The sequence below is a fragment of the Dioscorea cayenensis genome, chromosome 15, assembly GCF_009730915.1.
Source record: "Dioscorea cayenensis subsp. rotundata cultivar TDr96_F1 chromosome 15, TDr96_F1_v2_PseudoChromosome.rev07_lg8_w22 25.fasta, whole genome shotgun sequence".
Lineage (NCBI taxonomy): Eukaryota > Viridiplantae > Streptophyta > Magnoliopsida > Dioscoreales > Dioscoreaceae > Dioscorea > Dioscorea cayenensis.
This window is the reverse complement of record NC_052485.1, coordinates 5,178,535-5,192,967: the sequence shown is the minus strand read 5'-3', so window position 1 is coordinate 5,192,967 and position 14,433 is coordinate 5,178,535. Positions and strand designations below refer to the sequence as shown.

At 35.3% G+C, this 14,433-nt stretch overlaps 1 protein-coding gene across 1 annotated transcript; it reads left to right on the top strand.

Moving 5' to 3' along the window:
- The first annotated feature begins 1,763 nt into the window (after nucleotides 1-1,763).
- On the top strand, nucleotides 1,764-3,071 carry LOC120277620 (formin-like protein 5). Its single transcript, XM_039284478.1, has 2 exons — nucleotides 1,764-2,623; nucleotides 2,753-3,071. Exons 1-2 carry the CDS (start codon nucleotides 1,764-1,766, stop codon nucleotides 3,069-3,071), a joined length of 1,179 nt encoding a protein of 392 aa, XP_039140412.1.
- The last annotated feature ends 11,362 nt before the right edge of the window (nucleotides 3,072-14,433 follow it).

The window sequence follows — 14,433 nt, the reverse complement described above, 5'->3', positions numbered from 1 at the left end:
TCAATCATTCAACAACTGGCCAGCCCAAAGTACCAAAATATTTTAAAGGCACTACATCATCACATTAGAGTTCGAAGACACCAAAAGTAGCTTTTAATCCTTAACCTAGTACAAAAGCAAATCTAGGATACATGACAAGACAAAAGTGATCTTGTCTCCATTCTTCCATTGGCTGTCATAAAAAGGGACATTCTTAATAAAGTAAACTGGCTGAGTGGAGGAATCTGGCAATCCATTGGTGTTGGGCAAAGGTCAACAAAGTCTTGTGCATTCTTCTTCATAGTTGACAAGTCAACATCTTCATATGCTGATATTTTCAAGCATTTCTCAACACCAATGGCCAAGAAATCAGTCAGCACCTGGTTGACAACAATGGCACCCCATTATTAGAGGACCTATGCGTGCTATTCATGGACCTTACTGGCATCCACCAGCCTTCACTGCCCGACGGCAGCCTGTACTGTTAATTTCGTGCCGAGGTATTATCAAGACCTGAAAGTTGCTTTTTTTTTCCTGTACTTCGGTTTTTTTTGTATTATTGTTTTTCATTTAATAAATCTGTGATTTATCTACATTTATTTCAAAAAAAACCTAAACGTTGCAGTGGGTGTGGGTGGTCGTCCACCGACTGCTCGAGGGTCCTCCTGTGGTAGACGTTGGCGTTCACGGGCGAGTTCAAGAAATGGAGTAAGATCGAATTCTCAAACCTCTCAATGCCGCTAGTGCCAGGGGATCATCAAGACGTGGACGTGGTCCTCCACCCGGTTCTTGAGGTCGTCCTCCGACTGCACGAGGGTCGGCAAGTGGCAGAAGTCAGGTGGATTCCGGCGAGGAGACAGGAGTTGGTCGTCCACGGAGAGGTCGGAAGAGGAGGCGGCACCAAACGTGCTAAGCGTGACGCCAGTGAGCCATCGTCGGCGGCGGCGTAGATGAAGTTTGTGATGAGTTGTGTAGTGTTTCAGTGGTGCATTTGTTCATTAGTTCATTTTCTTGATTTTTTTATAATAAAGAACGAATACGTACCATAGTTCTCAAGCATTAAAACTTTCAATTTCAGAATTTTTTGTTTTTTTTAAGGGTTGATCTGCAAATAGTCCCTTGCAATACATCAAAACTGTTCATCTTCGATTTTGTAGTGCATTTTGCAGCACTCGTTTCTTGTAGTAATGAAAAACCAACAAGGAGCTTACCCTTGTGACCTTTGATTATATGAGTATTTATGATAATTAAAGTAGTGCTATTAGATATTGCTATCTATAATTGATGAAATACAATTAATTTCTTTAAAAAAAATATTTTTTTGTTACAATTATTTCCAAAATATTTTTTTAATTAAAATTTCTAAAATACTATTGAACTTAAACATTCATTATGTCCAAAGTATAGGACCTTTAATTTTAACAATATTCAAAAGGATTAAAATATAAATTTTCTCATATAGTATAAAATATAAAAAAAGAAGAGATTTTACGTATAATTAATGCACATTGCACAAAAAGATTTTACATGCACAAAGTCCGAAAACCTCTTTTTTTTTAAAAAATATATATATATATATTTAATCTAAATTAAAGCAGTACGAATATTTTAAATAAAATAAAATGTTAAAAAAATAGAAAAAAATCTAAAAAATAACGCGGTCACAAGAAGTAATTTAACAGTTTTTCAGGGTTTGACATATAAAAACCTAATCAATCTCTATTAATTAAACGTTAAACCAACCGTCGTCACAAGAACTAGAAGCATAAGCCAATTCCGGCAAGATGAACGACAACGGTCATCCCGCCGGCCGAGATCCTGGCCGAGGACGCAACGCCGGCAACATCGGTCGGATGCAACACCAAGGCAGACTCCAACAACAAGGTGATCATCCAAATGGCCATCCCGCCGGCCAAAATCTCGCCGGACGACTCAACGCCGGCATCATCGGTCGTGCTCAAGAAGCCATGCGAGCAGTTAGGACTCAATACTATCATATGCAATTAAACAACCATCCTGGCGTTCAAAATTTCGCCGGTGGTCGTGTTCAACAGCCTTTAGGATACGCCATCGCCTTATTACAATACCATCAGATGCAATTAAACATCAATCTTGCGGAGCAACTCAATGATGGCATCAATGGTGGTATTCAACACCCTTATGGAAATGCAATTAACCTGCTACAAGACTACAATATGCAGTTGATCAATGGTGCCGCCCAATATTTAGCAGTATTGTTCAACGCCGACAACATTGGAGGGCTTCCACCGAGACCTCCTCTTCCTCGTCCACCACCAGGGGTTCCACTGTGGCCTCATCCTCCTCCACAGGGACTTCCACCGAGACCTCCTCCTCCTCCTCCTCCACCACTAGGGGTTCCACTGTGGCCTCCTCCTCCTCCACAGGGACTTCCACCGAGACCTCCTCCTCCTCCTCCACCACTAGGGGTTCCACTGTGGCCTCCTCCTCCTCCTCCACCGAGGGCTCAACAGAGGCCTCCTGCTCCACCACAGAGGGATGCTCCTCCTCCTCCTCCTCCTCCTGCTCCACCACAGAGGGATGCTCCTCCTCCTCCTCCTCCACCACAGAGGGATGCTCATCCGTTTCCTCCTCATCCTCCTCCTCCACCACTAGGGGTTCCACTGTGGCCTCATCCTCCTCCACAGGGACTTCCACCGAGACCTCCTCCTCCTCCACCGAGGGCTCAACGGAGGCCTCCTCCTCCACCACAGAGGGATGCTCCTCCTCCTCCTCATCCTCCTCTTGCACCGAGGGCTCCTCCTCCTCCTTTTCCTCCACCGAGGGCTCCAATGGCAAGGGTTCCAAGAACTCAGCTTGCTCAACAAGAAGGGCCCTTTCAAGAACCTTTCATTGCCGGCCAACAGCCTTCTCAGGAGGCTTCCGACGGGGAGTCATCAAGTGATAGTCGTCCACCGATTGCTGGCAGAGGTCAGGTGGATTCCGGAGTTGGTGGCGGATGTCGACCACCGGCCAGTAGAAAGAGGCGGGACGGCGCCGATGATGATGAAGGCTCATCAACTGGAAAACGTGCGAGGCATCACTCCGGCGAGCCATCGTCGGCGGTGGCGTAGATGAAGTTTGTAGTGAGTTCTGAAGTGATTTGATTAGCAGAGCATTTTTTTTTTTGTTCAATTTAGTTCATTTTTCTTGATTTTAGTAAAAAACGATTACCATTTACCAGATAGAGATTTCAAGCATTAAAACTTTTGTCATTCACTGTTTGGCCATTGACTCACAAAATTTCATTTTTTTCCATTCAAAATAATTATATTAAAATTATGATGTAAATAATTAGACTTATATATATATATATATATACACATATTGGAAGAAGCTGTAAATGCCAATGGTGACCAAATAATTCTTCAAATGTAAATTAATCTCTAAATTTAAATTTTCAGCCTAGCATGGGATAAGGGAAACATGCTTTTATATTTTTGTATTGATGTATATGAGTTTGATACTGCTCTTCTTGGTGGACGTGCATGGATGTATTGCTCGTAATTGGTGGACAAGAACATATCTTGCATGGTAATGGTTAATTACATAGGTCAATTCTTACAGAACTTTTAGCAAATGGTCACCAGTTAGATACAGAGAAACCTTCTTATTTAAGGAAAGTTCCAGTGGGAACATCAAGGCATGCAAGAGTGCTAGTCAACAACCTTCACTGCTGAAATCTTGAGGGTCTTCCCTTTGTAGCCTTTAGTTTTCAAGGAAGGTTATTTTCTGGCGAGATGACACTGAGGGGCCGTTTGGTTCGCGGTAATGTAGAAAGATTATCACGTGTTACGTGGTAATCTGAAAATATTATCACGTTTGGCATTACACAAGTGGTAATCTAGATGGTAATATCACATTACCAACTTATAAATATTATCAAGAAAGTGGTAATCCCATTATCACCAAATTTGGTGTCTATCTTAGATTACCGTGGTAATCTTATAACTTTGTATATTTTAACAAATAGATTACCATGACAACCAAATACGGTAATGAATTATTCCCGGTAATAAGAGTTTCCAACCAAACATGGTTATATTAAATTACCACAATATTCCCAATCATATAACATTCCCACTCATATTACCATGGTAATCTCGTTACGTAGTAATATGTCATTACCACGAACCAAACGGCCCCTGATAGGCAGCGTAGATGAAATTTATGGTAGAGCTTTGGAGTGATATACATAGTACAAGTGAAAATAAGAGATGAGATCAGTGAGATTTATTTTAAATTATGAGTAGAGAGAATATTTGTCGATTAAAATAAATTTGAGTTAGGGAGTGAAATTTAGGGCTGGGGGTTTGAGAGTGAACGACATGGATTTTTAAAAAAAAGATAAAATTTATGGGCATGTTTGGTTCTTTTTTTGTTCATATATATATATATATATATATATATATATATATATATTTTTGAATAATAGACGACAAGCGCCCTTTTTTTATGAATATAAACAGTACTAAACAGTACTAAAACCCGGATGTACAGTATAATAATAGTATAGAAATCCCGGGTGAACAGTGTATGAACAGTACGGGAACAGTATATATAAGACTGATTTTTGGTTGGGCTATCCAATGACCTCCCCTTACACTTTGATGTCATACCATTGGGCTATCCAATGGTTGACATATATATATATATATATATATATATATATTTTAAGAGTTTTTATAAGACTGATTTTTGGAACATGTTTTGAAATTAAAAAAAAACATGTTTGAGTGAAAATATTTTGAAAAAAATAAAAAAACTCTTTTAATTTTAAAAACTCATGAGGTGAAGCTTAAATTCAATATTCAGAATTATTATAATGTAGCCACACTGAGTTTGTAATATAATATTAATATTATGTTATTTTTCGGCTGTACTTTCATCATTCGAATAATATTTAGAAATTATTCACATCATAACCTAAGTTTCCAAAGTCTTCAACTTCTAAATTTAGAATTTATATGTTTAGTTAAATCATTTATGATTTAAAGATTCATATTATCCTATTATCTAAACAACTTATTATTTTGATCCCACATTCGGATGTAATTATGAATAACATAACATGTTATTACTATAAGACCTTGCCTTCGAAGTTTGTATGGACAATAATTTTAGAATTAAAAATTGAGCTTTTTACACACTATTCAATTGTCATCCCTAGAAGAGAAATGTATGAAGTTAAAAGTAATTTGGGACTTAGGATTAAGATTGAGCTTTTTAAGGTGTCTAGCTGCAACGGTACAATTAGTATATATACTATATAGATATGGTTTGTGTAAAGAATAAGCATATTTGATGTTTATATATAAAAAAAAAAACATGTAACGTGTAATCCAGATTTAAAACCGTTTCCAAATTAAAGACTTCATTTTTATTGTAAAACCACTCTAACCAATTAAGCTATATGAACTTATGAAGTTACCAACATAAGTACCAAAAAAAAAATAAAAATAAGTTTCATTATTTTTAAATCTGCATTGTGATCTAGCCGGGTCCGGTTGAACTGGATCCAAATCAGTGGGGTCAAACTTGGTTTCAAAGCACTATTATTTATATTAAATAAAATTATATATTATGAAAATGTTTGGGAAATAATGACATTAGTAGAAAGTCATAGAGAAAAAAAATAGACAATAGAGAGAATAGGGAAGAAAGGTGCAAATGCGATTGAATAGTAAGATTAACCGGGGAATACATTCCCCGGTCCCGGCCCTAATTTTCCACTCCCATCCCCGACCCCGGCCCCGAATCCGAGAATATTTTTTTCCGTCCCGGCGGAGATTTTTCGGTTTTGGGATTCCCCGGCCCTGATTAATAAATTAAAATATTATTATTATTTAATATAAATTTTATATTATATTATAATTTTCCTATACAAACAATTTTTTTAAATTATGTTATTGAAAAAATAGTCTTTTATTTAAATATAACTAGCAATTTTTCATTAAAATTTTGTAAAGTTCTATATGAATTATAAGGATATACAGGGTATGTCTGAAAATCCCTATAAATATTAAAGAATAATCCATTCATTATTTAATAAAATTATTATATAATATATTTACAAAATTAAAATTAAAATTTCTAATTTTCAAATTTCTAGCATTTATAAAAACTAATTATTTATCTTTAAAATAACCCCGATGCTAGGGTTGTAACTCCGATGCTGGGGTTACAATCTCATATAACATAATTAATTTTATTTAAATATTTATCTAGTGAGCTTTTATCTTTAAAAAAATTATCTTTAAATATTTATTAAAATATCATATTTATCATGCCATGCAAATTTTATTTTTAATTTTTTTAAATATTTTTTAAAAATTTTTAAATTTTTTTAAATATTTGGATAAAAATGGTGGGAGCAACTTTGTGAGGTCACTAAGATGGAATACTTTTATAAAATTACTTCGAAAATTCAGAGCTTGGGAAGATCCGAAAAACCAATGCTATCATGTTGATCAGACCGTTGATAATTAATGTGGATCAAATCATTGATCTATATTGGTTATCAATTATCAATGGTTTGATTATCTAATCAAATTATTAAACCGTTCCAAATACACTAAGGCATCCTGTTAAATACCGAAATTAAAATTTCTCAAGTAATGGTATGTTTTGACAAGAAAAATTGTTAAATGTTTAAAATTTGTAAAGTAAATATAAAAATAAAAAGAATTAAGCATTTAAATTAAAATGCCATAGTTAAAGAATTTTAAGTAATAAACAAATAAAAATTAAATTTTTTTTTTGCCTTGGCATCAGAAACAAAACCATCTTTATTCACACACTTAAGGTGGATCTAGCAATTTTTCCTTATATAGTTCTATATGAATTATAACGATATACAAAATCCCCATAAAGATTAAAGAATAATCTGTCCATTATTTAATAAAATTATTATATAGTATATTTACAAAATTAAAATTCAAACTTCTAATTTTCAAATTTTTAATATTCATAAAAACTAATTATGTATCTTTAAAATAACCCCACTCCTATAACATAATTATTAATAATTTGTTAATTAAATAAATTTGTGGGTTTTTCACTTTTATTCAATTTTTATTTACATATTTTATATTTATAACATATAACATATATATTAATATATATATAATATTTAAATTAAATATTTACTATGTCGGGCCGGGACTGGGGCGACCCCGACGGAGAATTTTTCTCCAGACCCGGTCCCAGCCTGGATCCCCGAAAAAAATTCCCAGACCTCGGCCCCTAGCGGAGAATCAGTGCCAATTCACATCCCTAACATTAGTAGTAAGCTGGCCTTACTTAAAATTAATATATTTGTCATTTTCAGATAAGAGATGGGATAATATCTATATTTTAAAATCCCAAACCCTATATATATATATATATATATATATATATATATATATATATATATATCCATTCATTTCAGTGACAAAGTAATAAATTTTATTTCATTGATAAAGACTTTTGAAATTGATTTTATTAAAATTCTTTTAGAAGTTTGAGCAAATATTTTGTAAATTTTATATATTTAAACAGTAATATAAATTATAAAATATTAGTCAGTTACAAGAAATCTTGAACTTGGTAATCCTCTCCGGACTAAATGGGGAAAATTTCGTGATTTATAGATTTAAGATTGAATTGAGAATATATCCTTCACTGAATTTCCGCTCCATTGACCTCTTCATTGGAACTTTAATGCTTATTTTAAATATAAAAAAAATAAATAAATTTGATAATTTCTTCCAAAAAAAATCTTGGCAAATCACAAGATATATCAATATACAATTAATATAGATAAATATTGTTTGATATTGGATAAGCTTGATAACTTTTTCAAGTAAGAAAAATCTTATATTGTACTGTCATAGTCTGCTTGATGGCCTTTGTTAACTATATAAATATTTAATATTCTGATGACCTTTGCTAATTAACTATATAAATATATGTATATGTAAATATATTCTTCCTCCACAAGAGAATTTCCGAAATGATGATGATGCCAGAAGACTGTTTAATAGAGATTCTTTCAAAGCTTCCAGCCAAAGCCATATGCAAGCTGAAGGTGGTGAGCAAGACTTTTCTAAAGCTACTCTCCGATCCCTTCTTACAAACACTTCATAAAAACCATCTCCAAACCTTATGCAACGCCGGGAATGATGGTGCTGATCATCTCAACGCCGGGAATGATGATGCTGATCATCTCAACGAATGGAACGACGGTGCTGATCAAACCACTGCTGAATCTTTATACTTTGATTTTGTCTTGTACGGACTTCTTTATCAAGGACCCAATGACGACCACTATGGCGCTGATTATCTCAACGCCTGGAATGATGGTGCAGCTGATCATCTCAATGACTGGAACAATGGTTGGTACAATGATGCTGATCATCTTAATGCCTGGAACAATGGTTGGTACAATGGTGCTGATCATCTCAATGCCTTGAACAATGGTGCTGCTGATCATCTCAACGCTGGGAACGATGGTGCTGGTGGCCATCTCAACGAATGGAACGATGGTGCTGCTGATCATCTCAACGCTGGGAACGATGGTGCTGCTGGCCATCTCAACGAATGGAACGATGGTGCTGCTAATCATCTCAACGCTGGGAACGATGGTGCTGCTGATCATCTCAACGAATGGAACCATGGTGCTGATCAAAACCCTGGTGGATCTTTTTTCTTGAATCTTGCTCGTTTAAACTTGGCTTTTGCCATGTACCTACAACAACAACCTCTGGGGGAAATAGACGGTGCTGATCAATTAATTCCTATGCTTTTAAACCCAATTAATCTTGGTTGGTACAACCAAGAAAATGGCCAAAATGATCCCCCCTTACAACCTCCTCCTACCGATGCTGGCAATGATCTTCTACCTGCAGGTCCAGCAGCTGCTGCAGGACATGAAGAAGGATTGGTTGATCAAAGTTCACCCTCAGTTCCGGCTGAGGGATCATCTTCTTCTACTCGTAAGCGCTCATGGATGTGTTCTGGCGACGAAAATGGACTTGATTGTTCATCTACTGGAAATAAACGAGAGAGACCGGGGTAGCACAGTTGATGCATGCATGATGGCTCATTGGTGAAAAATGATTGAAGAATAATAGACGAAATTTATAAATAGCTAGGTTTCCGTTTTCTTTCTTTTCCGATGTTCTTTTTTTTCTTTATATTGCTTGTCTGTTTTGTTTATTTGTTTTATTTGTTTTATTTTTTAATTTTAATAAAGCTATGATTTATTTAAAAAAAATTATGATAGATTTTTAATGTAATTTAGTAGTGTCTTTGTTCATTGCTTTGGTTCATTAATTTGTTGATTGTTTACTATATATAATGAACTAAAATAAGAGATTTAAAGCATTAAAATATATCTAAATATTAGTTTTAGTCACATTAAAGTTACAAAAATAATGAAACCATCTCAAATTTCATTCTTATTTTTTTTTCTATTTCTCATGTTTACAAAATATTCTAAGAAATTCAAGAAATAAATCATGGGAGATATAATTTCAATTTATTAATTTTTGCTTTTTTTAAGGGGTTGATATGTAAGGAAATTTTACTTAATATTATTATTTAAAAATTTTAACCTGTTAATATATTATCAAATTTAGTTATTCTTTTATCTTAATTAACATCTTATTATTTTTAAAAAATTAATTATAATTCTATCATATTTAAAACCGAGGAATAAGCACATTTTTTAGTGGCAAAGACACAATAAACATGAATCCTTCAAGTTTTAAAGTTTATTAAAAATATTATTTTTTTTAAATATAAATATTAATTTCTTTGGCATACCCAACTCACTAAGGGATTGTTTGTTTGCAAAGATTGGACCAGGAATGGATTGGGAATGAGCCCAATCCGTTGTTGATTGGCAAACATAAGTAGGGATGGCAATTTTCACCCGGATCCACAATTTCCGACCCACCCTAAATGGGGTGTTTTTTTTTTAAATTATAAATCAGGGCACTGGGCGGGGCAGGTTTGGTATTACCTTGCCAAGCCCCACCCTGCTCCACTAATAATTTAACTTATTAATAAATATTATATAGTATAGGGGGTAAATGAATTTTTTTTTCTTCAAAATTTCAATAGATTTGTTATGAGCTTGTTTTTATAAGAAATTCTATTTTACAAATTTTTTTTAAAGAATTTTAGTTGTTTATTTATAATTATGAGCGGGGTGGGGGTGGGGTTGTTTATGAAAAAGAAAAATAAAAGCAAGGTTGGCCGGGGTGACTATTTTGGGGAGGGGGGACAAACAGTGCTTTAGGCGGGGCTGGTAAAGGCTTTCCCCGTCCCCGCCCCACCCCATTGCCATCCCTGAGCATAAGAACGAGGGAGGATTCTTTGAGAAATTTTTTGAAGAATGCCCAATCTGAAACTTAAAATGACCATTATACCGCTGACTTCAAATGTTTTCCATGCAGGTTTTCTCCTTTTCCTTTCCCTTTCCTTTGGTATGTGAGAGAAACCACCGCTGTCTTCATTCAGTTTGTGAGGAAAAGCAGCTCGCCAGCCGTGAAGGACGCCGCGACCACGCAATCTTGAAGGTTTGTAGTTGTTTTTTTTCTCAAATCTTTCTGTCTGATGTGTTCTTTTTTTTATATATCATTTGTACTTTTACTTTGGTGGATGCTGATTTTGAGGAAATCTTATTTTTTATTTTTTTATTTTTTGTTTGTCATGAGTCTAGTGCCAGTGAACTTATGATCCATGTTTATATTAAAATAGAAGTTCAAATCCTTGAGTTTGAAAGTTTCATGGAAGTAGTTAAAATTTGCATTGGATGAAAGATGATAAATCTTATTTGATGAATTATGCATTGCGAGCTTCATTGTTTTGTTTTTCTTCATACAAAAGTTTATATATTGCAAACTGTGTTGGATCTGCATTGCGTATATTGTATAGCCACATGCCAATTGAGTCATAAAACTGGCTTGAATTAAAATGTTTGGTAAACCTTAAATAACTGATTATAGATTTTGGTAAACCATTGATGAGTTCACCAACTCATCGATTTGAATTTTTCTTTAAATAACTATAGTTCATTGTATAGGTAATAATGTCTTCTATTAGTATTGAGGTTAAGTTTATTTAACACACCTACTTTTGCACCCTTTCCCAATTTTTATCTCCTCTGAATTCATTCATTTTCTTGTTTAGTTTATATACATACACAAGAACCTTAGTTTCATGTCCACCGGATTAGAAGATATTCTTTGTCCAATCAAACACTCCATTGGATTAGCTTCATGTTTGACAGTTCTGGACGGCATTATAGGATTGTCTTGTCCAAGTGGAACGTTTTTTTTTTTAACTTAAAAACTTCTACACAACAGGATTGATATTTAGCTTGTACAAATGGGGAGTGGACAAAACCATGAAACTAATCATCTTGTATGATAAATTGAACATGAATGCGTGGCCATGGTTCATTATCCAATAATAATAATGTTTTTGATGTAAAATCCACCACTCCAAAATGAACTTGTGGTAGTGTTTCTCCTTCCAAATGCATAATGTAACTTTATCGGGACGAATTTCTAGGTTTTCTATTATTATTTGCATGGAAAATTTCAAGGAGAAAAGGATCCAAGCATCCATCTATTGTAGTGTGCCAATGTTCTTTCCCATAAATTAAAAACTGAAGAATGGAAGATATATATGAACATGATTCAAAGAGTCAATCCTTAGCTCTATCTCTGAAATCTCAATGCTATCATGGAGTGTTTGCTCAAGATTAAAAGAGATTGCCCCTAGATGATCAATTACAATCACAACATTTCAACACAAATTACTCTATTTTTGCACCCTCTAGTTGTATTATTTACATCATGTACAATTGCTTTTTTCTTGAATTGATAGAGTTTATATATATGAGGTGTGTGATATTCATTGGATTTTATATATATAGGGTGCTGCGGAGTGGCCGTTGTGGAAGTGGGAGCTCAAGTGCTTGCATGTATGTACTTTAATCCCCTCTTTTTTTTTCACATTATATATGTATGTATGTATATATATAGAAAATGATCTATTGATATGTCTAATATTCTTCAATTCTCTCTCTTTTTTTTTTTTATTTTAGTACAACATGCTAAACAATGGATTTTATGCATGTTATGACTAAGCAAATAGTGATGCAGATTAAATTACTGGTTGAAATGCATATTAACTCGTTGATTTTATGCATGTTATGACTAAGCTAGGTGTATGCTTTTAGCCTATTTTGTGTTCACTTATGAATTTGAACTATTTGTCAGTAAGTAATCACAAAATGGAACCTAATAGTTTTAACATAATATTTTACTACAGTCTCTTTGACCATGATGCAAGAAAGAAGGATTTTTGACCTATTCTCTGTATGTGCACCTTGGTCATGGTTGTGCTTGATTATTTTTTCACCATTAAATTCTTTTATCATGTCAACGTATACTATATAAGAGGTCTACCAACTACATTCTTGGAACAAAATATTTCTACATTATTTGAACTTTAGTAGCTATGTTATTCGCTTGCATTTCTATTTTGCAATGGAAGCTTGACAATGACTTCCTTTCCCCCTAGAATTTTTTTTTTTAAAGAGGAGCAAAGCTAAAGAAAACAAAAATAAAGAAGGGAACCAAGGATTAAAAAACTAAGTTGTTGTGAAGGGACAATTCTTCAAGCCATCTCGGGTGCTCCAATCCTTGGAAGAAGAAAGAAAGATGAGGATTGCATCTTCCATGAAGGGCTAGAGCATCAGCGATAAAGTTGGCCTCTCGATTAATACACTCCATTAAAAGACTTGGAAAGATTTGAAGTTTTTGCTTGAGGTTCTGAATTTCATACCTATAATGCCAAGCAACACAATGCTCATAGCTCTTGATCATGTGAATAACTCTAGGAGAATAACTCTAGGACATGTTCACTACCCTAGATGTCATGGTCGGCGGGACGGTGAAATTCGGTGATGGATCCATAGTAGAGATATGTGGTCTCGGATCAGTGTTGTTCAAGTGTCAATCAGGTGAGCACAAGGTTCTAACTGATGTGTATTACATACCTTGTTTGAAAAGCAATATTATCAGTTTAGGACAGCTTGATGAACGCGGATGCAAGACTATGCTGGATAATGGCTTCTTGTTTGTATATGATAGACAACAGAAGCTACTAGCAAAAGTGAAAAGGTCAAGAAATAGGTTGTATATGGTGAGCCTGAATTTAACACAACCGATTTGTTTATTGGCAAGCATCAAGGATAATGCATGGTTGTGGCATGCTCGTTATGGGCATTTGAACTTTCAAGCTTTGAGAAAATTGGCACAGAAGGACATGGTGATCGGCATGCCGCAATTGGAGCATGTAGATCAGTTGTGTGATGGGTGTCTTGTCGGCAAGCAACAACGTTCACCGTTCCCACAAAAGGCTACCTATCGTGCCGAGCGTCCACTTCAGCTTGTACATTGCGACATCTGTGGGCCGATCACACCTGCAACACCAGCCGGGAAAAGGTATTTTATGCTTTTGGTTGATGATTTTACTCGGTATATGTGGTTGGTACTACTCCAAAATAAAGATGAGGCGCTTAGTGCATTCAAGAAAATCAAGGCTGCAGTTGAGATGGAGGCAGATCTCAAGATTAAAGCATTTCGTACCGACTGCGGTGGTGAATTCACATCTAAAGAGTTCACCAAGTTCTGCGAGGATATGGGGGTGAAGCGGTTTTTAACCGCCCCATATTCTCCGCAACAGAACGGAGTAGTAGAGAGGAGAAACCAAACTGTGATTGCGATGACGAGAAGCTTGTTGAAGAGCAGTAAAGTGCCAAGCAAGTATTGGGGTGAAGTAGTTACAACTTCCGTCTACATACTAAATCAAGCTCCCACGCGAAGTGTGTTAGACATGACACCCTATGAAGCTTGGCATCAAAGAAAACCCAATGTACATCACTTTCGTACTTTCGGGTGTGTTGGGCATGTCAAGGTGACAACTCCACATGTGAAAAAGCTGGAAGATAGGAGCATTCCCATGGTATTCTTTGGCTATGAGACAGGAAGCAAGGCATATAGGGTGTTTGATCCTGTGCAAAAGAAGCTCCATGTCTCCCGTGATGTCGTTTTCGATGAGAAAAGGCATTGGCAATGGGACACAACAATTGAAGAAAATATGCAAGACTTGGGTGGCACTTTTACTGTGCATTATTCCACTAATGATGCAGGAACCAAAGATATGGGTGGTGTAGATTTAGTGTACTCTGATCATGATGAACCTAACAACTCTCCAGCACACGTTCCACCTGTAACAGTGGCGGGAACACTTGTTGGAACACAGGCTGCATCTTCGCTCACTGCATCACCAAATTCGTCACCAACTATGACATTATGCACTCCATCATCGAACTCATCCACAAACAAGCCACATCGATTTCGTTCCATGCAG

Bases quoted from the DNA above. Each gene is read 5' to 3' on its own strand.
- LOC120277620 (XM_039284478.1), top strand. From the start codon at position 1,764: ATGAACGACAACGGTCATCCCGCCGGCCGAGATCCTGGCCGAGGACGC. The intron at 2,624-2,752 runs GTGGCCTCATCC...TCTTGCACCGAG, and splicing joins CCACCACTAGGGGTTCCACT to GGCTCCTCCTCCTCCTTTTC.